The sequence below is a fragment of the Oncorhynchus mykiss genome, chromosome 5 (genome assembly GCF_057628025.1).
Source record: "Oncorhynchus mykiss isolate SJ-2025 chromosome 5, ASM5762802v1, whole genome shotgun sequence".
Taxonomy (NCBI): domain Eukaryota; kingdom Metazoa; phylum Chordata; class Actinopteri; order Salmoniformes; family Salmonidae; genus Oncorhynchus; species Oncorhynchus mykiss.
Window position 1 is genome coordinate 73,098,556 of NC_143026.1, and position 27,442 is coordinate 73,125,997.

General features: G+C 42.9%; 3 protein-coding genes across 9 annotated transcripts in view; 2 read left to right on the plus strand and 1 right to left on the minus strand.

Moving 5' to 3' along the window:
* Positions 1 to 1,009: 1,009 nt before the first annotated feature.
* On the minus strand, positions 1,010 to 11,330 carry zyg11 (zyg-11 family member, cell cycle regulator). The gene is made up of 18 exons (XM_021604200.3): positions 10,863 to 11,330; positions 9,249 to 9,414; positions 8,865 to 9,076; positions 7,150 to 7,467; positions 6,829 to 6,942; positions 6,611 to 6,727; positions 6,379 to 6,519; positions 6,070 to 6,246; positions 5,849 to 5,913; positions 5,622 to 5,721; positions 5,466 to 5,516; positions 5,141 to 5,302; positions 4,951 to 4,998; positions 4,562 to 4,759; positions 4,427 to 4,479; positions 4,234 to 4,331; positions 3,941 to 4,120; positions 1,010 to 3,854 (listed from the first exon to the last, which is right to left on the minus strand). Exons 1-18 carry the CDS (start codon positions 10,863 to 10,865, stop codon positions 3,838 to 3,840), a joined length of 2,220 nt encoding a protein of 739 aa, XP_021459875.2. The 5' UTR covers positions 10,866 to 11,330; the 3' UTR covers positions 1,010 to 3,837.
* Positions 11,307 to 13,014, plus strand: coa7 (cytochrome c oxidase assembly factor 7). Its single transcript, XM_021604201.3, has 3 exons — positions 11,307 to 11,750; positions 11,952 to 12,092; positions 12,360 to 13,014. Exons 1-3 carry the CDS (start codon positions 11,645 to 11,647, stop codon positions 12,800 to 12,802), a joined length of 690 nt encoding a protein of 229 aa, XP_021459876.2. The 5' UTR covers positions 11,307 to 11,644; the 3' UTR covers positions 12,803 to 13,014.
* Positions 13,015 to 21,457: 8,443 nt separating this feature from the next.
* The window catches only part of ralgps2 (Ral GEF with PH domain and SH3 binding motif 2), a 138,044-nt gene continuing 132,059 nt past the window's right edge, over positions 21,458 to 27,442 (plus strand). For 4 of the 7 annotated variants that reach the window (XR_016496285.1, XR_016496287.1, XM_021604203.3 and 1 more), the window contains exon 1: positions 21,462 to 21,607. The gene's annotated coding sequence lies outside the window, so the exon portion shown is untranslated. Of the gene's footprint in view, positions 21,608 to 27,442 lie in introns of all 7 variants that reach the window. The other 3 variants (XR_016496286.1, XM_090235832.1, XM_021604204.3) reach the window with 2 other exon arrangements.

Below are 27,442 nucleotides of genomic sequence, written 5' to 3' on the forward strand. Positions count from 1 at the left end.
AAAATCTGTGGAAAGACTTGAAGATTGCTATTCACTGCTGCTCCCCATTTAATTTAAGAGTTTGAGAAAATCTTTAAGGAAGAATGGGAGAAAATCCCTAAATCCAGATGTCCCAAGCTGATACAGACATACCCAAGATGACTCAAAGCTGTAATCACTACCAAAGTATTGCCTCGGGTGTGAATACTTATGTAAATGAGATATCTGTATTTCTTTTAATACATTTGCTAAAATTTCTAAATATGTTTTCACTTTGTCATTACGGGGTATTATGTTTAGATGAGTGTAGAAAAAACATCTTTCATCCATTTTGAATTCAGGCTGTAACGCAAACATTTTTGGAATAAGCGGTGTGAATACTTTCTGAAGGCACTGTAGACTCAGAAAAAGGGTTCTCCCTCAGGGACAGCCGGCGAACCCTCTTAGAACTATTTCTCACAAATGGTTACGCATCATCACACGAGCATTTCTGTGGTCCTTCGTTCTCACCCCCAGTGTGGTCTCCAGGCCCCCATCGCTGTGAGGATGGCCAAGGAGGCTCTGATCAGAGGCATGGAGGTGCATCAGCTTCTCAACACAACCTTGTGTTCTAAATGGTCTTAATGATTGATCGATCAATTAATCATCAGTCACACACATCCCAGCTCTCACACCCTGTTCATTATCTCTATGTGCTAGTGGCAGTTATGTCTGTAACCTGTCTGTGTGGGTCTGTATCTCTCAGGTGGACGTCACATCAGGGATGGCCAGAGAGGATGTGCTAAGCCAGGGTAAGAGATCAACTGGTAAAATGCCCATGTGCATTGTCCGTGGTCAAACTGTAGTGGTATATCATGTCTCTTTCTCCAGCTGATCCTGACACGAGGGCATGGCTGCCTTTATAGAGAAGAGACCCCCACTCTACAATGGAGAGTAACACAGCCGTGTGTTTGTTTTTTAAACTGCAGTTGTAATATATTTTAGCATATGGATCAAGGATGGCTTTTAAGAAAGTAAAACAGACTGCCAGTTTACAGCCGATGGGGGTGTACATTCTTTATTTCAGAAACATGAAAAAATGACCCTCAGCAGCAAAATGGCATCTTAGCAAATGGCCTTCCCTTTAGAGCCACCCCACTCCCAGTTTCATGAAATACCCATACAGAAAGAGGAAACTGTCACATTAGGGGAATGCACAGACAAGACTAAACTTTCCCACAGCTTCAATCATAGTGAGAGGACAACTCAAATGTAATATTCTATCAGTATAAATGTAGAAAATACTGACTTTAGTTTACAGTTCAGTTTGTTCTGTGCATTTCTCTTGATGCCATAGAGAAGAGATACTTTGACCCATGCAGTGGTAGCATGCACATACAATGTGTAGGCTGATTTGAAATCAAGCATGGGGAGATTTGCCAGCAGGCATGAAATGTAGTTTCAGCCGCCATTGCATAGAGAATGAAGACGAGATCAGTAGCATATATCATTATTAGTCACAACCAGGCTCATGCTCAGGAGGGTGCAATGTACAGACCGTTGCATATTGACAATTTTGTCATTTTGACGGCAAGGAAATAACATTTTTAGTGCGGCCCTCAAAAAGCGAATGCAGCCCCTGGGGCAAAATTAGTTCAACACCCCTGGGATAGGCGTCTTTTTGGGATTGCGCTACTCTCGCTGCCTCTCCCCTTAATCGCAGAATTCTCAACTCAGTTTTGCCTCCTACGTTTTCTTAAGTACCTCCTTTTGAAATAAACAACAACACATATTATATTGTTTCCAACACTTTAAACCAATCGTTAAAGACTGTACTTGAATATGGGAGATGAGAAACTACAAACACTTGTCTGGCTATAGTGGCTAGCACTTAACTCCTCCTGACTTCAGAGTCTGGAATGGCTCTTTGAGGTTGATGGCACAATGCGTCGATAATGAAGGGGGCTGTGATTTTACTGGTTGGTTCTCCTCTTTCTCACTCAAACACCCAGATGCACAGCCCCCGAGCGTCACCCCCTTCAACTACAACAGTTGGATTTTCAAATCCAAACGAGGTCTCAAACCCAGAGGGAAAAAAAACAAAAACATTGAGAAACCATAAAACCCGTCACACAATTTCTGAGTGAATATTGCATTAACGAACGGCCTCCTTTCCAGACCAGGGAAGTCACAGCTCTCCCTGCGCTGTGAGTCATGTGGGCCATGTCAGTACAAACACTCCCCCCTAGCATCAAACACACACTCACCTATACACGGATCCAAATACGCAAGCATGCAGACAGACCAGCAACCATGGAAGCACATAGAACTCAAGAAAATAAGTTTTCTTCCTACTGTGCAAAGTTGTATATGTACTCTGTCTTAATGTTGACCAGTATATTTATTGCCATTTTTGTCCACAAGGGAAACAACATTACTATTAACATCATTTTTATAAACCAGAACTCAAATCTTGTCCTGGAGGTCCACAATACTGCTGGTTTTCATCCTAACCCTCTAATCAGGGACTGATTCAGACCTGCAACCCCTGGTGAGTATACACTGTGGCAAAAAATGTATCCATAAATTAATTCATACATTTATAATAATCAATTAACTACCACAGAGAAAATAACTATGGACTGTATTGTGGACCTCCATGTCTGGATTTGAATAGTCCTGCTACAAACTGGGCGAATCAAAAGATCATTCAGACAAACTTGAGCATGCTGGGAAATCACACCATCATGTGCATATATTAGCTAATCAGCCAGAGGGGCTGGACTTTCAACCCCAGAACTGAGCTTTAAGGCTGCTACACACTTTACGCAAACGCAGCAACAGCGTCGTTTTCTAGGTACTTCTACATACTTTTGTGCGGATCCAATTTGGGAATGGCCCGTATGCGACGCCCCATCGCTGTTTGCGTAGGGTATGTAGTGCCCTTTAGGGGCCGAATCCAAACTTGGTGCGCCTGCAGAACTCCAACCATGAATCGATGTCAATGGTGTTAATTGATGTCGATTAGTGTGACTCTTCCAAGATACGTGCAGGATTCTTAAATAAGGATTCGGCCCTTTCAGAGTCCAACAGGAAAGAAACAGTTAAACCATATAGTTCAACTGGTTTTCTATTCATGCTATGGACTCTGTTAACCAACAACTCATGCTTGTCTTAAGGTTTATTTTTCTTTAGTTAAATTAATCATAATTTCCTTATCCCAACAGTAGCACACTTAGTCATACTGTTGCTTGTGAACCAAACAAGAAAATAAATAACAGCAAGGTATGTGTGCAAAGAAATGCGTAGTTTCTGTTCTCTCATTCACTTTACAGCACCACCTTGTGACAGGGTCTTTCCTCACCCCAGTTTAAAGGCAACCACATACTAGGTTTGGTTTACGCCAAGTAGAACTCGGCTAGGCGAAGCAAACGTCTGTGCCTCGCATACTCCCTTAAGACCTTTGCTTGAAAAATGAGAAAATAAAATGCAATATTACCGCTTCTCCCTCTTGAAACGCCGTAGCAACATAGCCACCTGCTCAATAGTCAGAATTAATCTACGAAGAATCAAGGAATCTGTAAATCATTTTGATAAATTTGGTGCAGTATTTCTCAAGTGAAAAAACTAGGTTCACTGAATGACAAACACTTCAATGAAGAATCCCGTAGTACTGTTGACTTTGGCTTGCCTCAAGAACACATTTGGTACGCGAACAACTGGAAAAAAAACCTGCGAACTCCAATATAATCAGAAAAGTACAAATTTGGCGCAAACTGTTTCGACTGGGAAGCATGCGACAGGCTTAATGAACATGTGTGAACACACACACCTCTTCCTGGACTCTTGTCTTGACATTACAGGTGGAATGGGTTCTGATCAGGGTGTATCACTCTCTGGAGGAGAAAGACAGAGCAGTTTTATTGACTTTTAACATGTTTTGAAATTACACACACCAGAAATCATTGTGTGTGTGTCTCACCTTTGTGTGTGTGGGGGGGTGTTTGTGTGGTCTGGCCGGTGCGAGCCTGGTGGCGCTGCAGGCTCTCCAGGATGCCATCAGTCAATCGCATGACATCTGCGTGTGTGTCGGGGTGTGTCTGGACCTTTTCCAGCTGCTGCAGACCTCCCTCCTCCAGCAGCATACTGCAGTACCGAGGGGCTGCAGGAGTCCAGAGAGAGTACACTCACATTGATGACGCACAGAGCAGAATATACAGAAACGTAGGACAGGTAGAAAACTATTAAGCTCTATATGGAGTGTGTGTGTTTCACCGTTCTTGCTGCAGACATGCTGCATGGCCCAGGCTGCCCACAGCTGGACTCCTGGGGTGTGGAAACACTCCAACAGGGGGAAAAAAGGGTTAAAGGACCTACAGAGGGGGGAGGAGATCATTAATACTCGGGCTGCATCTTAATAGTTTACAGTGGCTTCCTCTCCTCGTGTGTGTGTGCATGGAGGTCTTACCTGTAAGCCACCATCTCACACTCTGGGGTCTGCCACTTCAGGATGGCAGAGTGCTGGAGGAGAGACACAGAACACGAGACAATTATTACACACACAAACAGGTGGTATAACAACTCACAGACCTCCCCCACATACCAGTTGTTCTAGCAGGTCAGACCTCAGTGTGATACTGAGTGTCCATGCAGCCTTTCCTCTGGAGGTGAGGTGGGCCAGTATCCCAGCAGCGAAGTAGGACACCTCCACCTCAGGGCTGTGGAGCAGGGAGCAGATGTGATCCAGAAAGCCCTGAACCATCAGCTCCTCATGCAGCTCCCCAACCTCTGCTATGTTGTTCTGGAGCGAGACAGAGCCACACAGTCAGCTCTTCCACCACTTCAAATGGGATGATTCAAACATAAAACAAATCGGTTTCATCAGTAGTTTGTCTCTGCTGAATTCACTACGGCTAGCCCCTACGACCACAAACCAGGGTTACTGACCAGTAGAATAAATACACTGTCAGTCAACGGTTCACTATGACTCACCAGCAGCCCCAACACCTTCTGCTGGATGGAAGACTCCGAGGGGAACGACTACAGAGAGAAAGAAAGGGGACAATAAAGAGGCGTGAGTGAGTCAACTTGCACTTCAGGCAGTAAGAACGTCAGAGAGAGAGTGTTGTAACTAGCACTTTGATGAACAGCTCTAGGGTCTGTGAGTGTGTGTGTGTACTACCTCCAGAACTTTAATGAACAGCTCCAGTCCCTGGTTCTCTATAAAATGGCGGCAGGTGGTTGGTGATTCGTCGGTGAGGTTCCAGAGCGCGCTCAGTGTGAACTTGAGGGTGGCATCCACCCCGCCCTGAGTCGCCTTCTGACGCACAATGTGGAGGAGTTGCTGCAGAGAGAGAGAAAGAGGGAAAGAGAAAGGGGGGGATAGACAGAGAGATTGTGACAATTACTGTATTTATTTTTAAACACTGCAGACAGCGATTCTTTTGATTGGGAAGGCATGTGCCAATGGCCAGCTGTGTGAATGGAGGATGTTTGAACAGTCTCACCTTCACTATGAACAGCTCTGCTCCCAGCTGGGCTGTCTGCTCTGTAGATAACTGTATAGGAAAACACACACATCAGCAAAGACCAAACCTCAAACACATTTCTAATACCATATTTGACACACACTCAGACATGTAGGCACACACACACACCCCTACCTTGGCAGCCAGTATAGAAATGATAGCCACAGCCATCCTCTGCATGTTCTGGTCCTCATGGTTACATAGCCACTGCATCACCAGCTTAGCAGCCTCAAACCTGGATTATAGACCACACACATACCCAGTACAAAGGATACATGCATTGTACATACTACGTCTCTCATGAGACACAATCTTAAAGGATGAATACATCAGTGTCAAAGTCATTCAATGTGTATATCTACCTGTTGAAGGGGACCTCCTGCAGTATGCGGTCACTGCACAGAGAGAGAAGGCAATTCTTTTGCAACTGGAGAAAAAGGATCCAAGATGGTGGTTAGAGCCAAAACAAAAACCCCACTCAAGCCTGGTCCAGAAACAGCCCCTAGCCAGTCTGTGTTTACAGATGGGACGAACCTGGATATGTGTAAACAATATGGAGGAGAAGGTGAGAGTGTGTGTGTACCTGTTGGTGGTTAGGGAAGGTCCTCATGGCCTCCAGCAGTAGTTGAGTGACTGTGCCAAGCAGTCTAACAGGCATGCCCGCTGCCAGGTCCTGCTTGGTCAGGTTAAACACACACGCACTGGCTGCCAACTGGACGTTCAGGGTGGCAGGATGGTTCTTCATCCCCAGTATTACCAACTAGAGACAGAAGAATCGAGGAAGAAGAGGGAGTGACTCATTACTTTATAAAAATGTGGACACAGAGCCATGCTGTTGTAAGATGTATTTTGAGGTGAAGGGTAGAGTAGACATTACACAATGTGTGTGTACCTTGAGTATGTCAGGCCGTGGTTTCTCCATGACGTGAGTGAGACTGAACAGATGAAACAGAGCCTCTCTGACAAAGCCGTCTCTCTCACTGTAGCGAAGCAGCGACTCACAGATCTGAGTCTCATTGGCCTCTCCTGTCACCTGCCAAACAGAGGACACATACATAGCGTGGTGCTCAGTCAGTATTGCTGCTTCCTCTACAAAGACAGAGAAGAAAAACAGTGAAACCCACCTTGAGGATGCCCTCTCCATTGAGGAAGTCAGAGAAGCCAGCATCTGTAGCCAGCAGACCAACAAAGGTCATCCCTGGACGTTCCTCTACAAACGCCTTGACTGCTGCATCTGTCACCTGGCATAACACACACACACCAGGTAAACACTCTACACACTCAGCTGCAATACACACACTCACAACTCGAGCCAACTCCACTCATACTCTGTCTCCAGTACCTGTTTGCGTCCAGACACATCCAGAGAGACCAGAGCAGGCAGGATCCCAGGTTCGCCCAGCAACTGACGAGCCACGTCTGATGTGAACTGTTTATCATCACTGATGTCCAGGTGCTGCATATGTAGGTTTTCACACATCCACAAAAGCATGAGTATCAGAAATAACACTATTCGAGCACCACAAGTAAACGTCAGGGATAGCGAACAATCACAGTGCCGGAACTAGAAAAAGGTTTAAGAAACTTCACTCAGCGATATATATGTTTTTTATAGTGGAGCAAATGAATACAGAACTTGAGCATTAGAGTTGTCCCCACCCACCTGCAGTGCCTCCAGTTGTCCAATGACGGCCAATAGCTGTGCGGTGCTCATCTCCAGCCTCTTCAGCTGGTGTAGTGTTAGTGACCTCAGCCTCTCCCTGAGGCCAAGTAGAGGACTGAGGTTGGTTACTGAGGTGTTGGACAGGTCCAGGCTCTCCAGGCGGGGTAGGGAACACACGTCAGCCAGCCCAGCGTCGTAGAAGTCCACATTGGCCAGGGAGAGGGAGCGGAGCCCCTGCAGAGAGCTGAAGCGGTGATGAGATGGTTCCTCCAGAGAGGACATGGTTAGACCTGTCAGGACCAACCGCTGTAAGCTCTCCTGTGGGGAGGAAGAAGTTGGAGAGTGAGGGAGGGAGAGTGTTTGCGGTTGTCTGTCCCTGCTGGAAGCTCTCTTATCTGTGTACACTGCATTCGGAAAGTATTCAGACCACTTGACATTTTCCAAATATTTTTACGTTACAGCCTTATTCTAAAATTGATCAAATAAAATGTTTTCCTCATCAGTCTACACACAATACCCCAGAATGACAAAGCAAATGTTTACCTATTTTATATTTTAAAAATATATATAAATAATACACGTATTTAAGTAAGTTTTGAGAATCTTTGCTATGAGACTCAAAATTGAGCCCAGGAGCATTGTTTCCATTGATCATCCTTGAGATGTTTCTACAACTTGATTGGAGTCCACCTGTGGTAATTTCAATTGATTGGACATGATTTGGAAAGGCACACACCTGTCTGACCAAGAACCCGATGGTCACTCAGACAGAGCTCCAGAATTCCTGTGTGGAGATGGTTGTCCTTCTGGAAGGTTCTCCCATCTCTGCAGCACTTCACCAATCAAGCCTTTATGGTAGTGTGGTCAAACGGAAGACACTCCTCAGTAAAAGACGACAGCCCGCTTGGAGTTTGCCAAGAGGCCTCTAAAGGACTCTGATCATGAGAAACAAGATTATCTGGTCTGATGAAACAAAGATTGAACTTTTTGTCCTAAAAGCTGAGCGTCACGCCTGGAGGAAATCTGGCACCATCCCTATGGTGAAGCCTGGTGGTGGCAGCAGCATACTGTGGGGATGTTTTTCAGAGGAAGGGACTGGGAGACTAGTCAGGATCGATTAAAAGATGAACAGAGCAAAGTACAGAGATCCTTGATGAAAACCTACTCCAGAGTGCTCTGGACCTCAGACTGGGGCGAAGGTTCACCTTCCAACAGGACAACGACCCTAAGCACACAGCCAAGAGAATGCAGGAGTGGCTTCAGGACAAGTCTCTGAATGTCCTTGATTGGCCCAGCCAAAGTCCGGACTTGAATCCGATCGAACATCTCTGGAGACCTGAAAATAGCTGTGCAGCGACGCTCTCCATCCAACCTGACAGAGCTTAAGAGGATCTTCAGAGAAGAATGGGAGAACTCCCCAAATACAGGTGTGCCAAGCTTGTAGAGTCATAACCAAAAAGACTCAAGGCTATAATCACTGCCAAAGGTGCTTCAACAATGTATTGAGTAAAGGGTAAATGAGTAAATGAGTAAATGCTCCTTTTTCACTTTATAAATGTGCAAAAACCTGTTTTTGGTTTGTCCTTATGGGGTATTGTGTGTAGTTTGCTGAGGAAAAAAAACAATTGAATCACTTTTAGAATAAGGCTGTAATGTAACCAAATGTGGAAAAAGTCAAGGGGTCTGAATACTTTCTGAATGCACTGTATGTTTACCTGGCAGTGTTTGTTGGAGGCCAGTCCCTGTAGTATGTCAGAGATGGTGAGGTCAGCGTTGACCCTGGCAGCGTCCAGCTCCAGCAGGCGGTGAGGACAGAGAGCTCTCTGGAACGCCTCGGCAGAGATACGAGCAGTCCGGATACACGCATGACGCAGCCGTAGGTACTCACAGCTACGAAACACTCCCACTGTACTGTCATTCAACAGACCTGAAAACAACACCCACACAGGGACAAATATCACCCAATGACTGGAAATAGCCCATTACTGCTCTAGACACTGAATTAAAGGCCTGTTTCGTATTTTTGTACTAATAATCAAGGTAAGGATCTGAGCTTGGATCTGTGACCACTGACTACTTCATGTTCATTGCTCACTTACCTTCAGTGGCCATCTTAGCTAACAGCTGGTCAGCTAGCTCCTGGGGGAACAGTAAAGAGTCTCTGAGACAAAGAGATCCATCGGCGTGCTTCGCACAGAACTTCTCCAGGTTCCCACTCACGTAGGACAGACACAGGTCTGTCAGAGATGCCGGGGACGCCTCGTCCTGGAACACACACAACATTAGACACTTACACTACATGACCAAAACTATATTGACAACTGCTTGTCAAACATGGGGATTAATATGGAGTTGGGATCCCCTTTGCTGCTGTAACAGCCTCTACTCTTCTGGGAAGGCTTTCCACTAGATGTTGGAGCACTACTGCAGGGACTTGCTTCCATTCAGCATTAGTGAGGTCAGGCACTGACATTGTGCAATTAGGCCTGGCTCGCAGTCGGGATTCCAATTCATCCCAAAGGTGATCGATGGGGTTGACATCACACCACACTGATCTCAACAAATCACTTCTGTATGGACCGTGCTTTGTGCACGGGGCATTGTCATGCTGAAACAGGAAAGGGCCTCTGTTGCCACAAAGTATGAAGCACAGAATCGTCTAGAATGACAATGTATGCTGTAGCATTAAGATTTCCCTTAACTGGAACCAAGAGACCTAGCCCGAACCATGAAAAACAGCCCCAGACCATTATTCCTCCTCCACCAAACTAAACAGTTGGCACTATGCATTGGGGCGGGTAGTGTTCTCCTGGTATCCATCAAACCCAGATTTGTCCGTCTGACTGCCAGATGGTGAAGTGTGATTAATCAATTCAGAGAACACGTTACCACTACTCTAGAGTCCAATGGCGGCGACCTTAACACCCCTCCAGGCAATGCTTGGCATTGCACATGGTGATCATAGGCTTGTGTGTGGCTGCTCGGCCATGGAAACCTCAAAGCAACATCTGCACAATAACTGTTCGTCATGAAGCTCCCAACTAAACGTTATTGTGCTGACATTGGACAGACGGTTTTTACTCGCTACGTGCTTCAGCACTCGGTGGTTCTGTTCTGTAAGCTTGTGTACACTGAGCCATTGTTTACAGTTGACCGGGGAAGCTCTGGCAGGGCATACATTTGACGAACTGACTAGATGAAAAGGTGGCATCCTATGAAGGTGCCACGTTGAAAGTCACTGAGCTCTTCAGTAAGGCCAATATTTGTCTATGGAGATTGCATGGCATGCTCGATGTTATACACGTGTGTCTGAAACAGCCGAATCCACTAATTTGAAGGTGTGTCTTACTTTTGTATATATAGTGTATGCCAGCACTCCCAAATGGCATACCAAGCATATGGCCAAAGTTAAAATGGTCGCCAATGAGACCTGATACCCATAACTCCCAGGAGGTAGAGTATGTCTGGAGTGGTGGGCTGTTGTCAAACCCCAAAATAACGAGCAATGATCGCTAGATAATTATCCATCCTCCTGAGCTAAAAAACAAAAAAAAGAAGGTTTAACTAGTTAACGACGTAGATCAAATTTCAGCAGATATCTAACGAAGACTAGTTAGCTTGCTACTGGTATGCATTGTTCGATGCCTTGCTGATCCTTGTCGACAATGCACGACAATTGAATGCTAGACATTGATATCGAAAACAAAACTCACCATTTTCAAGAAATTGCAGGCTTGACTCCCGACCAAAGATCAATATCGCTATTGGTCTCTACCTACGCCGAGTCGTCTCGGTTTGCCTTGTTAACTTGCTACTTAGCTAGCCTAATCTTGCTGGATTATTTTTTGCAAGGTGATAACTAGCTATCTAGCGTTCTAACGTTAGCTACAAGCTAGCTAACTTGTTGGTACCGAACTAAGATAGAAAATCGATGTTCCTGGAAAACGATTAATATAGTTGTGAAAATGTTTCGACTTCATTTTCAAACCATGTCCGTTAGTTAACCTAGGCTTAAGGCTGACACTAATCTAAATTTACACACATACTTGTTTTTAACGATAGCTTTATTTTTTAAATTTAGGGTGCTAAATCAGCTTTAACATTGCAGATAGATTGTAGCTCTATTTTTGTTGACAGATCGTTAAAAAAAAAGTGACACAGGAAGGACATCACCGGTCGATGGGGCGGGACTACGGAAGCCCTTTCGTGTATATTACAAAACCAGGAAGAAAGTAGCAGGAATGAGCATCTCTACCTTTTTTTTATTTATTTCAAACGAAAATAGATTATAATTCACTGCATGTCCGTCACATTGTCCTCTATCAAGGTGATCTCTAAATACGTTTAAATTGTTTTTCAACGGGACCAGACGAGCTCTTTCTTAAATTGTTACCTCATCAGTTCAACACCAAGGTCACAAGGAAGTTCTGGACTTTTCAACACGTGTTGTTTTTAATAAGACAGTGTATTTTTCGGACACTGCACCGTTTGAATCATGTCTGGACTCATAAACTTTGAGGACGAAAAAGAGGTGAAGCAGTATTTGGATAACATAGGTGTGGAATTCAGCTACCAGTGTTACAGAGAGAAGGACCCTGAAGGTAAGGAGCGAAGTGCACTGTCCTATACAGTGCTGAAGGGAGTGATGTTAAGCAAATGGTCCATCATTTGCTGTCCCCTAACTGGGGGTCTGAACCACTGATTGTGCTTGGTGTTAAGGTGTCTTTATGCCTCATGTAGTACTATAACCTTCACACCGTCTAACTCATTATTGTGTCTAACCTCGTGTATTCTGCTGCCAGGGTGTCAAAGGCTTGCTGACTACATGGAGGGAGTGAAGAAAAACTTTGAGTCTACAGCCCAGGTGCTCAAACACAACTGTGAGACCTATAAACACGGTGAAAGCTGCTACAAGCTCGGGGCTTACTATATCCAAGGCAAAGGTACACAGCTACACCACTCTAAACTTAATCCTATTCACTAGCAGATCACAACAGCAAAGCCTGAAACAATTTGCGTTTCTCAACTAGCCAAGTACAATATTTAAAGATTTGATTAGAGAAAGAGTATGGCTTTGGCTTGACAAATGTTTTAAGACAAGTCATCTTATTAATTAGAAATATTAGGATGATAAAGTACTAATAGACAGAGAGACCCTGAATCCATCCCCCAAGTGGTCAAGCGCAACATGTTCTAAATCTCTCTACCAGGGGGATTTGCAGAGAATCTGAAAATGGCCTACTCCTGCTTCATGACGGCCTGCAGCAGTGGCGGTAAGAAGTCTGTGGACGCGTGTCACAACGTGGGTCTCCTCGCCCATGACGGTCGAGCCATGGAAGCCGGCCCTGACCCAGGGGTGGCTAGGCAGTACTATGAGAAGGCATGTACAGGGGGGTTCGCACCCTCCTGCTTCAACCTTAGTGCCATGTATATCGAGGGCTCCCCGAAGCAGAGTAAGGACATGGGCCTGGCTCTGAGGTATGCCACAAGAGCCTGTGAGCTAGGACACGTCTGGGGTTGTGCCAACGCCAGTCGTATGTATAAACTGGGTGACGGGGCGGAGAAGGACGAGAAGAAAGCAGAGGAACTTAAGAACAGGGCGAAAGAGCTTCACTTCCAGGAGAAAGAGAGGCAGCTCAAGTTTGGGGAATGAAGGGGTTGGTCAGAGGGAAGTCGCTTCAATAAATCTGTGTTCCAAAGGGGCAATTTGTTTTGAATGAATGTCCAGGGTCATGTGGTGCTTCCTCTTGGGCTGTGTGTGTAACCTGACATGCTACATAGACATGACTGCTTAGTGCTGGCCAAAGGTTGAAGAATTCACAACATTGACAACAACTTGACCTCATTAAAATTAGTTCCCGCAAACAGCTCAGTTCATGTGGCGTCATTATAGTTAGGAATCCATGATGGAGAGTATCTCATCCTATATGGACAGTGAGAAAAGGGTGCCGTTCATAGTTGAGCGTGTCACAATGCAGCAATCTGGGAAGTAAATTGGTTCTGCCACTAGATGGAGTCAAAGTCAAGGAAAATGAGTCTGCTATGGGGTATGGCAAATCTACTTTATTGGTTAATCAGGGCTGGTGTAGGAGTTTTATTTTCTTATCTTTCATTTGCTCACCCCCCCCCCCTGTGCTATGTTCAAAATATAATAATCAGATATATCAAATTTCTTGCTATTTTGCCATGAGGCTGAGAGGACATGTTGCTGTTTTAGAGGTCTGAGATTCTTAAAAGACAGGACAATCTGAATTTTTTCCCCACAAATATGTCTTTATTAACAAGGACAAGGAAAAAAGAACATCTTTTATTTTATAGAATGCATCTAACTGGATTTATGTTAACTCATTCAGACACCATAAAAGGCATTTCATTTGTACAATTATTGTCCAAGTGTTTAAAGGCCTTGATTGTTTGGTTTTATAGCACTAATTGCTCTAGGGCTAATTTTGTTTGCAATTTGCCATGTTTTTCTAGTTTTAGAAAATAAAACAACATAAAGCAAACGTTATCCCTTATGTCTAGCACACCAAATACATCAATTGTTTACGCATATGTTAACAAACCGTGATTACATTTTTAAAAAAGTTTTTAGAATATTGACCAAAAAATATGGACTCTATCGGTGACGGAGTTGACAACCAATACACAAAACAGACATTTTTGCCTCTAAAACTAAAAGCTCAATACAAACATTTGTAAAATATGGAGAATTATTAATTTAAAAATCCCCAATTAAAAACAACCATTCTATCAGATCTTTCAGCACTCTGACAGAGTTGACAACTGTTTCATTTTTCTTAATTTGAGTTTATTTATTTTTTACAGGGACAGTGCACAGTAATCAACGTTCCAGTAAAAGTGCCGGTTTTAGCTAGCCGGCTAGTTTTCAACCGTAGTCTCTGGGCAGGTTATTAAAAACAATTAACAATTGAAGTGGTATACACAGAAATGTTTTCTTCGGTTGCTTTAGGAAAACCTAATTAAGTGTAACATATTTTAACCAACATTCATATTGAATCTTTATTAGCCATATGGAGTTGACAGTTTATGGTTGTGCCATTGGTGATTCCAGTGTTGTTAGTTTTTAAATCTTTCAAAAATAGAACACTTTACAGACCATGAGTGGTCTTGTTGCATGACATGTATGGTATAGCTGACCCTGCTCATTCCTGATTAATTTATGATTTTAGACAAATTTGACAGAGTTGACAGTCTTTTAGAAATATTCTATAAAGTCACAGGGAGCTATTGCAAGAAACTACAGGAGATCATTTTTCAGTTAATATCCATTATTGGAATTAACTTTTATTTTTTTTAACGCTTTTTGGGATCTGTTGCCCCGGACAAGAGCATTTCCAGGGATGGAGCTGACATGGAAATGAATAATATTGAAAGTATTTTGAAAATTAAATAAAGTAATCTTTTTCCTTATAAAATGACCATAAATGTACATTTTACGGTCAAATAATGCAACAACAAAATAACTATACAAATAAAGTTTTCCTGCCGGACAAGGATTGTTCCGACTTTCAAGAATCTCTGAGCTAATTTACTGCGATTGTACACATTTTGTCATGAGACTGAGAGAAATTTTGCAGTTTTCAAGCTAATTTCCTGTAATTCTAAACATTTATTTTATGGCAAATCAAATTCTATTTGTCACATGCTTTGTAAACAACAGGTGTAGACTAACAGTCAAAGTGCTTACTTTCGTACCCTTCCCAACAATGCAGAGAGAAAAAAAATAGAAAGTCATAAAATCTAAAATAATAAATAGAAAAATAACACACGGAATAAATACACAATGAGTAACGATAACTTTGCTATATACTCAGGGTACCAGTATCGAGTTGATGCAGTGGTACAAAGTACAGTGCCTTCAGAAAGTATTCACACCCCTTAATGTTTTCCACATGTTGTGTTACAGCCTGAATTTAAAAATGTATTAAATAGTTGTCACTGGCTTACTCCCACAATACCCCATAATGTCAAAGGGGAATTATAACAACAGTCTTTCCATAAAAAGTGTCTGTCCTTTTATTTTTATTTTTTTACATGTACTTAACCCCTTATTTTTGGCACTAAACAGTCTCCATATATACTGTGCATTCGGAAAGTATTCAGACCCCTTGACTTGGTCCACATTTCATTACGTTACAGCCTTAATCTAAAATTGTTTTCATAGCCCCCCCCCCCACCCCCCCCATAATGACAAAGCAAAAACAGGTTTAGACATTTTTGTAATTTTATTAAAAATAAAAAACTGAAATATCACATTTACATAAGTATTCAGACCCTTTACTCAGTACTATGTTGAAGCACCTTTGGCAACGATTACTCCTTGAGTTTTCTTGGGTATGACGCTACAAGCTTGGCACACCTGTATTTGGGGAGTTTCTCCCATTCTTCTCTGCAGATCCCCTCAAGCTCTTTCAGGTGGGATGGGGAGCGTTGCTGCACAGCAATTGTCAGGTCTCTCCAGAGTTGTTTGATTGGGTTCAACTCCAGCCTCTGGCTGGGCCACTCAAGGACATTCAGAGACGACCTGAAGCCACTCCTGCGTTGTCTTGGCTGTGTGCTTAGGGTCGTTGTCCTGTTGGAAGGTGAACCTTTGCCCCCGTCTGAAGTCCTGAGCGCTCTGGAGTAGGTTTTCATCGAGGATCTCTGTACTTTGCTCCATTCATCTTTCCTGACTAGTCTCCTAGTTCCTGCCCTGTAAAACTTCCACAAAGCATGATGCTGCCACCACGACTCACCGTCGGGATGGTGCCAGGTTTCTAACAGACATGGCGCTCGGCATTCAGGTCAAAGAGTTCAATCTTTGTTTCATCAGACCAGAGAATCTGGGGTCTTATGGTTCTTTAGGCACCTTTTGGCAAACTCCAAGCGGGCTGTCATGTGCCTTTTGCTGAGGAGGGTCTTCCGTCTGGCCACTCTACCATAAAGGCTTGATTGGTGGATTGCTGCAGAGATTGTTGTCCTTCGGGACGGTTTTCCCATCTCCACAGAGAAACTCAGGAGCTCTGTCAGAGTGAACATTGGTTTCTTGGTCACCTACCTGACCAAGGCCTTTCTCCCCCGATTGCTCAGTTTGGTCAGGTGGAAACCTCTTGGAAGAGTCTTGGTTGTTCCAAACTTCTTCTATTTCAGAATTGTGCTTCAACACAATCCTATCTCGGCGCTCTACGGACAATTCCTTCGACCTCATGGCTTGGTTTTTGCTCTGACATCCACTGTCAACTGTGGGACCTTATATAGACAGGTGTTTGCCTTTCCATGTCCAATCAATTGAACTTACCACAGGTGGACTACAATCAAGTTGTAGAAACATCTCAATGGAAACAGGATGCACCTGAGCTCAATTTCGAGTCTCATAGCAAAGGGTCTGAATACTTACAGTTGAAGTCGGAAGTTTACACACCATAGGAAAATACATTTAAACTCAGTTTTTCACAATTCCTGACATTTAATTCCAGTAAACATTCCCTGTCTTAGGTCAGTTAGGATCACCACTTTATTTTAGGAATGTGAAATGTCAGAATAATAGTAGAGAGTGATTTATTTCAACTTTTATTTCTTTCATCACATTCCCAGTGGGTCAGAAGTTGACATACACTCAATTAGTATTTGGTAGCATTGCCTTTAAATTGTTCAACATTTTGGCTAGCCTTCCACAAGCTTCCCACAATAAGTTGGGTGAATTTTGGCCCATTCCTACTGACAGAGCTGGTGTAACGGAGTCAGGTTTATTGGCCTCCTTGCTCGCACACGCTTTTTCAGTTCTGTCCACAAATCTTCTATATTATTGAGGCCAGGGCTTTGTGATGGCCACTCCAATACTTTGATTTTGTTGTCCTTAAGCCATTTTGCCACAACTTTGGAAGTATGCTTGGGGTCATTGTCTTGAGATGTTGCTTCAATGTATCCACATAATTTTCCTGCTTCATGATGCCATCTATTTTGTGAAGTGCACTAGTCCCTCCTGCAGCAAAGCACCCCCACAACATGATGCTGCCATCCCTGGTGCTTCACAGTTGGGATGGTGTTCTTCGGCTTGCAAGCATCTCCCTTTTTCCTCCAAACATAACGATGGTCATTATGGCCAAACAATTCTATTTTTGTTTCATCAGACCAGAGGACATTTCTCCAAAAAGTATGATATTTGCCCCCATGTGCAGTTGCAAACCGTAGTCTGGCTTTTTTTAGGCGGTTTTGGAGCAGTGGTTTCTTCCTTGCCCGAGCTGCCTTTCAGGTTATGTCGATATAGGACTCGTTTTTACTGTGGATATAGATCATTTTGTGCCTGTTTTCTCCAGCATCTTCACAAGGTCCTTTGCTGTTGTTCTGGGATTGATTTGCACTTTTCGCACCAAAGTACGTTCATCTCTAGGAGTCAGAACGCATCTCCTTCCTGAGTGGAATGACAGCTGCGTGGTCCCATGGTGTTTATACTTAATTACTATTATTTGTACAGATGAATGTGGTACCTTCAGGTGTTTGGAAATTGCTCCGAAGGATGAACCAGACTTGTGGAGGTCTCCAATTTTTTTTTCGGAGGTCTTGGCTGATTTTCTTGTGATGTCAAGCAAAGAGACACTGAATTTTGAATGTAACCCTTGAAGTACATCCACAGGTACACCTCCAATTGACTCAAATTATGTCAATTAGCCTATCCGAAGCTTCTAAAGCCATGACATCATTTTCTGGAATTTTTCTAGCAGTTTAAAGGCACAGTTAACTTAGTGTATGTAAACTTTTGACCCACTGGAATTGTGATACAGTGAATTATAAGTGAAATTATCTGTCTGTAAACAATTGTTGGAAAAATAACTTGTCTCATGCACAAAGTAGATGTCCTAACCGACTTGCCAAAACTATAGTTTGTTAACAAGAAATTTGTGGTGGTTGAAAAACTAGTTTTAATGACTCTAACCCAAGTGTATGTAAACTTCCGACTTGAACTGTATATGTAAGGTCCTTTAGTCAAGCAGTGAATTTCAAACACAGATTCAACCACAAAGCCCAGGGAGGTTTTCCAATGCCTTGGAAAGGGCACCAATTGGTAGATGGGTAAAAAAATGAAAAAAGCAGACATTTTAGTATCCCTTTGAGCATGGGGAAGTTATTAATTAAACTTTGGGTGGTGTATCAATACACCCAGTCACTACAAAGATACAAGCATCCTTCCTACTTCAGTTGCCGAAGAGCAGGTATTCCCAAACTGGGGTTCGTGCAATGCCGTCAGAGTTAAGCCAAATAAAAACGTGATTCACATTTAAAAAAAATAATATATATATAATTAAAAAAATTCTTCACATTTTCAAGCAGTCCGTTTAGTAAGGCCTGCGTCCATAGAGACACATACCAGCTCTACTGGTAGTACTGCCACTACCAGCAGTACTACACCTGCACCTGTCGATGACACAAGTTGTTCTGCTTCCACGAGCACATCCAATGCTAGCATCAGTAATTATTAATTTGTTGTTAGCCCAGCTAGCATGAACACTGACAGTTGTGAATCTCATGCAGCCGAAGAGCTACTGCCCTCTTACCCGGGAAAGCACTGAACAACAGACAGGGATGTTGGACCATCGAAGAGGTGCAAATATGATGAGAACTGCATTGATTTGGGGTTCACTGATATTGGGAGTAGTACCTTTCCTCAGCCACTGTGTTATATGTGCAAAAGTACTATCTCACAACTTGATGAAACCTTCACTCTTGCGCAGACATTTTAGAAACAAAAACATGCCAATTTGAAAAATAAGCCACAGGAGTTTTTTGAGTGAGAATTAACACAACTTTCGAGTAGTAAGACATGTATAAAAGCAACAGATACCATTAATAAGAAGCGGCTAGAAGCTTCTTATATGGTGAGCTACCGAGTGGCTAGGACAGGCAAGCCCCACACTATTGTGGAGGACTTAATTCTTCCTGCTGCCCTGGATATGGCTGGGACAATGCTGGGGGAAAAGGACAAAAAAACTATACAATGTCTTCATCAAACAACACTGTTTCACCACGCATCAGTGACATGGCAGGAGATGTTTTGAAACAATTACTGCTTTGCATACAAGTCAGTGAATTCTATGCATTACAACTGCATGAGTCAACAGATGTGGCGGGCCTGGTACAGCTCCTGGTATATGTCCGTTACGTTTATGGGGGTCAAATAACGAATACATCCTCTTCTGCAAACCACTGGAAACCAGGACAACAGGAGAGGATATTTTTTAAAGTACTGGGCAGCTTTGTGACATCAAATGGACTTTGGTGGTCAAGATGTGTATCTGTACTGATGGTGCAAAAGCCATGACAGGGAGGCATAGTGGAGTGGTAACACGCATGCAGTTTCTCCCGACGCCACTTGGTTACACTGCAGCATCCACCGAGTGGCTCTTGCTGCCAAGGCAATGCCTGACAGCTTGAAATATGTTTTGGATGCTACAGTGACAATGGTTAAAGGCCCCTGAACTCTCGTGTATTTTCTGCACTATGCCTTGATATGGGCAGCGACCATGTAACGCTTTTGCAACATACAGAAGTGCGCTGGTTATCTAGGGGCAAACTATTGACACACTTTTTTAAATTGAGAGACGAGCTTAAAGTTTTCTTTACTGACCATAATTTTCACTTGTCATTTAATTTAATTTTTTCTCGTCTGAATGATCTGAATCTAGGGACTCTCCGCAACTATATATAATGTGCGGGACAACATTCTGGCTATTATTAAGAAGTTGGAGCTCTTCTCTGTCTGCATTAACAAGGACAACACACAGGTCTTTCCATCATTGTATGATTTTTTGGGGGCAAATGAACTCAAGCTTATTGACAACGTCAAATGTGATATAACGAAGCACCTGAGTGAGTTGGGTGCGCTATTACACAGGAACTTTTCTGAAATGGATTACACAAACAACCGGATTCGTTATCCCTTTCATGCCCTGCCTCCGGTCCACTTACTGATATCTGAACAAGAGATCATCAAAATTGCAACAAGCGGTTCTGTGGAAATTTGATTTAATCAGAAGCTACTGCCAGATTTCTGGATTGGGTATCCTGCCTTGGCAAATCGCACTGTTAAGACACTGATGCCATTTGCAACCACGTACCTATGTGAGAGTGGATTCTTGGCCCTCACTAGCAAGAAAACTATATACAGGCACAGACTGTGTGTGGAAAATTATTTAAGACGGAGACTCTCCAATACAACCCAAAATTGCAGTTATGAGCATCCTTTCAAGCACACCCTTCTCATTAACATGTGGTGAGTTATTCACAATTGTTGATGAACAAACAAGGTTTTAAATGTAAGATGGTTAAATAAAGAGTAAAATGATTGATTATTATATTATTATTTGTGCCCTGGTCCTAATAAGAGCTTTTTGTCACTTCCCACAAGCCGGGTTGTGACGACAACTCACACTCAGTTTTAGGTTTCAAAAACACATCGTATAGCGTGTGTGGCAGGCTTACAATGATGGCAAAAAACAACATTTGAGAGTGCGTTGACCATGGTGCTAAAGAGGGTACGCAGCTGGAGGTTGAATGCTTGAAGGGGTACGGGACTATAAAAGGTTTGGGAACCACTGCTGTAAAGGAAGGAAACCGGTCAGGGATTTCACCATGAGGTCAATGGTGACTTTAAAACAGTTACAGAGTTTAGTGGCTGTGATAGGAGAAAACCGACGATAGATCAACAACATTGTAGTTACTCCACAATAGTAACCTATTTGACTGCATGAAAAGTACAAATGTGATAAATTAACTTTATGTCCTGAATACAAAGTGTTATGTTTGGGGCAAATTCAATATAATACAGCTGAGTACCACTCTTCATTTTTTCAAGCATAGTGGTGGCTGTATCATGTTATGGGTATGCTTGTAATTGTTAAGGACTGGGGAATTTTTTGGGATAAAGAAATTAACAGAATGGAGCTCAGCACAGGCTAAATCCCAGAGGAAAACCTGGTTCAGTTTGCCTTCCACCAGACACTGGGATATTAATTTACTTTTCAGCAGGACAATAACCTAAAACGTAAGGCTAAATCTACACTTTAGCTGCTTACCAAGAAGACAGTGGATGTTCCTGAGTGGGAGAGTTTCAGTTTTGACTTAAATCTACTTGAAAATGTAGGGCAAGACCTGGAAATGGTTGTCTAGCAATTAGCAACAACCAATTTGACAGTGCTTGAACAATTTTGAAAATAATAATGGACAAATGCTTTACAATGCAGGTGTGAAAAGCTGACTTTAAAAAAGCTTGTGGCACCAGAAAAGGCAAGGGCGGGAGAACTAGCTAAACACCTCCCATTTGCCGTGTCTGCTCAACCCTCATTCAAAACAGATCACAGCTGTTGCGAAGCACACTGCCTTTAGGCGCTTCTGAAATCTGCTGCCACAACGAAACGAGTGTTTCACCCGAAAAGAGGGACCTGGCACCCATCTCAGTGTGGTGAGTGTTTTATGTCTGTTTTCGTAAGCTATTATAGGTCTAGCAGCTTCCCTGAATCTACATCAATTTGCGCAGAAGATTAGCTAACGTTAGCAACTGGACTAACGTAAGCTTTCTATTTTGAAGGTTAAAGTAAAGAGTTGAGTTGAATAGTATTATCTGTCGCAGTAACTAACTAGCTAGTTCTCGCCCTCATTGTCTTATACAATGTTCTCGTTTGTCTTGTCACACAGTATTTCACGTTTTTGCAAAGTTAGCTAGCTAGCCTGTGACCTAACTAGTTAGCAACCGCCATCTAATCTCGTTGCAATTTGTGCTTTGTAGGTTAGCCAGTTAGCTTGTTAATAACGGTGATTTGCGCGTGTTGTTCCCGGCGTGCTGTTAGCGCTTAGCTAATGACCACTGAAACGGCCTCGTAGCTCTGCTCCGGACTCAGAACCCGCCCAGATCCGGGGAGGGTATTGGGTGGGGCGTTCATTGGGGTTTTATTCACACCCTTGGATTTAAACATAACTAGTTATCGTTTTATTTTTTATTCACTCCTGCTACGTTAGGTTACTGCTGTGGGAGGATAGTCTGAAAAGCCACAACACTTTGTTTAGGGAGATGCAAAGGCCTTTAGTTTATACACGTGTAAGAATCATCAACCTAGTCAGACAGCCGTTTCAATACGAATTGATTAATATTTAATGGCGGGTTGGCATCAACATCGTGGTGTCTGCCTCTTGTAGGATATGTCGGCATCAGTGTTTCTCTCGCTAGCTAGCGCTACAGCAATATACCAGTTAAAAAGCATGACCGTGGGTCAATATAATTGATCCCAAAGGGTGATAGTGTTCGTTGGCTAATTAATGTTATTTGTAATGCACAGTCAATGACATCTTATGTCCCACATCATTAGCTATATGAGCCATGTTTCATTGTTGCCTTAATTATATTTAATATATTGCTAGCCAATAGTCACTCTGGCTGGGCAAAGCCAAAGAGACTACATAGCAACACATTTCAGTCAAGCCTACACAGGCCATGTAAGGCCAAATTCCGTTTACCCAGTAAAAACCATGCCTTCATCTACTCGCATTTTCATCGAAAAGGACCCATGTGCACCAACGTATGATTTTCATAGTAGCATATCAAATTGGGTGTCAAATGACGGCTAAATCTATATTATTGGGAAATGAAGATGTAGATTAATTTTTTTTAATTTTTTTTATAAATCCAAGATAAGTGTATCATTAGTAAAGACTTGATTTCTGGATAAACGGATGCAAAGGGGGTTTCAGAAAGTATTGACCGGAAAGCCTTTAAAGGTATCAGAAATGTATCAAAACATAATAATGTTAATGTAAAGACCCTTGCCTACCATTATCAAAACTTTTACAAATATTTAGTTTATTTTAGTTTAGAAGTTGTTTATCTGATGTAAATTCAGGAAATATTGCATTGTACCTTCTAATTCCATTACAAAAACCCCACATCTTTAAGATCATTTCTAATTTCTCTCCCTCATGAGGAGGAGGATAATGAAAGTTCAGAATTAACAAGAAATGGTATACCTACCAATTAGTTCGTGATTTTACTTAATTATATGAATTAAGTGATTAAAACACATAATTCCATTACTGGTAACTAAAAAAATCTGTAACGTAATTACTGCAACTGAATTGGCTACATTGGGAAATCATAATAGTCACAAACTACAGTTGGGTCACTTGTAACTGTCCTCCCCTCCACTGGCATACTGTTATCTTCAGCAGATAACGGTTTTCTTTCTGTTGTCTGGTGGTCAAACGAGTAGTTTTAAAACAGTCTGGACAATCCCTTCTTCTCTCTCACGCTCCAATTAATGTCACCTCTTACTGACACTTATCCATGAGCCCCCTTTCCATTTGCTTTTACCAGCATCACCCACTGCGCACTGACTGATGTTGAAAAGTAGTTCACTCTGGCCGTGATGTTAAGGTTCAGACGGACCAGACTGGACCAAATCTGAACCTGTTATGTTTCACAAGTTTGGACAGCAGAGTACTGTACTGTATGCTATTGTGCTCTGCTGTGATGTCCAAACTTGTGAAATATGACATTTTCTATCCATAATTATGCATTTCTGTGTAGTACAGATCAGGAACCCATGATGTAATTCCATTACCGGGTGTAAATCCACTTCACTTAGTAAGCATTTCACCGTTAGTTTAAACATGTTGTTTTTGAAGCAGAGGACAAATACAATTTGATTTGTAGTTCAATAACCAAAAGGGATATTTTCAAACTCAAGCTGCCATGTCTGCAGAAAAAAAGGGATGTCAACAATGACATCTTTGAATCTGAATTCGGAGAAGATATATTTTTTTAAAGTGTTTGAATAAAAACCTGAGTGAAATTTTACCGTAATATCGTTACCAAAGTTTTCATCTGCACAGTTCTACTAAATTAGTTTTTGTACATTTATTTGTGTGGAGGAGGGAGTGGTCATGTTAGAGTTCAGAAATCTGCATTTTAAACATTTTCACCTGCATTTTATATTGAAATTCAAGTGTTTTGTTTTTGCTTCAATAGAGTTATCAGGGCCATGCAACTATACTTTTCCTTGACAGAAAATACATTTGTGCAACACATTCGTCAGAGAAAATCTTCATTCATTAGGGCTCCCAAGTGGCGCAGCGGTGTAAGCCACTGCATCTCAGTGCAAGATGCATCACTACAGAACCTGGTTCGATTCCAGGCTGTATCACAACAGGCCGTGATTGGGCCAATTGTGTGCTGCTGGGACTCCCAGTGTCGCCTGGGTTAGGGTTTGGCTGGGGTAAGCCGTCATTGTAAATAAGAATTTGTTCTCAACTGACTTGCCTAGTTTAAATAAAGGTTAAAAATCACCAGCTGCCACAAGTAAATGTTCCTACAATAAAAAAGCATGGTGTTTTTTCCAAGAATGATGCATGGTCATCATTTCTGTTTATCATAGAAAGAATGTAGACAGCTACATTTCCTAACTTAGTCTTTCCATTTACCAGAGAAAAGTAGACTGCACTGAGAAGAATAGTGGAGAAAAGTAGCAACACACAGCGTTCTGACCGATCTGCTGATAGAATGCCCATTCCTGAATTCTCATCAGTGGAGGAGTGAAACTGAAACACAGTATTAGTCTGAGCAGAAATTGCAATAAGTATGATTTTAGATCTGCCTTTACAAAACGCAGCAAGATATTTCTTATGCAATTTGCTTCTACGTGAAACGCGATCTGATAAAAATAATTAGGTATGTTCTTGTTTGTCTGGTTTGACACATTTTACTCATGTATATTTTACTTGTGTGAAATGTATTTCTTGCTCATCCCAAGTCCCCCTGAGACACCATTAGAGAGTGGGGTCACAGCCAAGGTCAGCCATTATCAAAGGTGACCCTGGAGCAAGTGGGCTTGCTCATGGGCACATCAACAGATTGTTCACCTTATCTGCTCTGGGATTCGTACTAGCAACCTTTCGGTTACTGGCCCAACACTAACTGCTAGGCTACCTGCTGACTCTCGTTTACAGTGACAATGGAGTAGACAAACTGTGTGAGATGAGTAAAGGGTTTGTGTAAAGATGGAAAATGTCCTTTAGGCTGCACCATGTTAAATAGCCCACCTGCTAAAGTGTTCACTGTATATAAAAATGTAAGACGTGCAGTTAAACAGTGTTCCACTCCCTGGGCAAGGAATGAGTTGCTTTGGTCTCAGACATGAAGAATCAAAAGTTAGATTTTTATCAAAGTGATTGAGATGTTGGTTGTTTACAGAAGTGATCCCAAGTTCCCATATCTTTGAGACAATCAGAAAGGGCTTTAATATTCTCCTGTTTGTTTCTGCTCCCATTAACGCATGCGTCAAACTGAATGTCATGATAGTTTAACACAACAGAGTGAGCATCTGGCAGAAGGCTAATCCACAGTTACTCTGCTGCTGCCCGCAGGACTGTTTGACAGCTGCCATTCTTTCTATCTGTAATTATAAGTGTTGGTTTGACACAGGATTATTACAGCTAAAAGCTTTGTTTTGCTGGCCAGTGCTGATCTCATGCAGAAGGTGGCTGCTATATAGTGTACACTGTGTACAGTATAGTCAGAGCAGACATAATGGTCACAGTCAGAGATTTGATCAAGCGTTAGTAAATTAAAGTTTCACCGGAATCTCTATCTTGCATCAGTGTCTCATCAATTAAACGGACTTGTTTGCTTGAATTGGCCTTTTTCCGATCACATTTTTGCACAACACCCATGTGTGTATGCGCTACAAGACGTGCGTCAGACTCAGATGTCTGCGCCCTGGTCTGTCTCAGGTTTCTGGGTTTTGTCCCTTGTCGGAGGGACTTTCTCAAGTACTTTACGTGTCCTCCTGGTCCATGTGTCTGTCTGTGTCTCTGTATTGGTATTTTAAGTTAAGCTGGAGGCTGGCTCGTCTATGATGGCTTTAGCCGACATCACAAATGACGCACGCTTTTCAATGGGGCAGTAGTCCATGAGTTGTTGTGATTCTGGATGGCCAGATAGCGACAAACAGTAGTTTCATCTAGTTCTTGATACCAACTGTGACTGTATTTGAGACATTGTGCAAATTTGACGAAAAAAAGTTTACATGTTGTCAACAATCTAAGCCAACCCTGTCTATCTTGCCCTCTAGTTTTGCGTGTGTTTGGTTTTTGTTGCTGAACAACCAACCCGTCTATTGGCTGGGGACAGGGCAGCCTTATGAGACTGACAAGACAGATTGCAGAGTAGGCATACAACTGACTGACTGAAGACATGAGGGGGATCTTCATCCTACTCAGTCTTTTTCCTTCTGGCCTGTGTCATTAAGTCTAACTAGACTCAATGGTCCAACAGCAGGAGGTTTCTCTCGCTATCTCTCCGCCTTCGTCTGTCTATTCCACTGACTGACGCTGCCTGTCCCTCCTGTCGCCCAAGTAACGTCTGGTGTCAGGTAAAGACAGAGAACTCACAAAGCACCTCTTGTTTTCTTATGATCCTACAATGTTCCATCATGTCACTTTAAAGCCCGTTTTGGACTACTCATATCTGTGGGAGACTGGGAGGTTGTGTGACTGGGTGTATGTGGGGTGTCTGATGGTGCTGGCTGCCTACTGAAGTGGGTGTCTGTATTGATAACGCCTGACTGAATGAAGGGGGGTGTATGCGTGCAAATGTGTGGACCGGAATGTGTCACTGTGATAGCAGAAGGTTACGTCTGTGCCCATGCCCCGTGGTCGAGGGCCCATGGGGTCCTGTACCAGTCTGTCTGCCAGCTTAGCCGTTGGGCTGTCACTCAGGAGAATGTTTATCGACTTTCACTTCCACATATCACAGTAGGGTGGAGACTAATCACGGTTTACATTGAGCAATGACAGACCAGTCTGAGCAATTAGGATAGTCTGTCGGCTTTGAAGAGCCCAGGGTACTATCTTCCTTCCTACGTCAGCAAGACAAAGGATCTGATCGTGGACTACAGGAAACGTAAGGGTGACCACACCCCCATCAATGGCGCTGTGGGTCAAGAGCTTGAAGTTCCTCGTGTCCACATCACTAAGCAATTAACATGGTCCACACAGTTGTGAAGTGAGCACGACAGTTCCTCTTCCTTCTCAGGAGGCTGAAAAGATTTGGCATGGCCCCTCAGATCCTCAAAGTTCCACAGCTGCACCGCTGAGATCATCTTGCCTGCCTACATCACCACCTGGTACGGATACTGCAAGGCACCCGACCGCAAGGCGCTATAGAGGGTGGTAAGTACGGCTCACAACATCACTGGGGCAGAGCTCCCTGCCATCCCGGACCTCTATACCAGGCGGTGTCAGAGGAAGA

Excerpts from the sequence above, each read along its gene's own strand:
- zyg11 (XM_021604200.3), bottom strand. Across the intron at positions 5,303-5,465 it reads CAGAGCTGTTCATAGTGAAG|CAACTCCTCCACATTGTGCG; the intron begins GTGAGACTGTTC and ends CTCTCTCTGCAG. Across the intron at positions 4,760-4,950 it reads AGAAGGTGTTGGGGCTGCTG|AACAACATAGCAGAGGTTGG; the intron begins GTGAGTCATAGT and ends GTCTCGCTCCAG.
- coa7 (XM_021604201.3), top strand. The coding sequence starts at position 11,645 with ATGTCTGGACTCATAAACTTTGAGGACGAAAAAGAGGTGAAGCAGTAT. Across the intron at positions 11,751-11,951 it reads CAGAGAGAAGGACCCTGAAG|GGTGTCAAAGGCTTGCTGAC; the intron begins GTAAGGAGCGAA and ends TTCTGCTGCCAG. Across the intron at positions 12,093-12,359 it reads TTACTATATCCAAGGCAAAG|GGGGATTTGCAGAGAATCTG; the intron begins GTACACAGCTAC and ends TCTCTCTACCAG.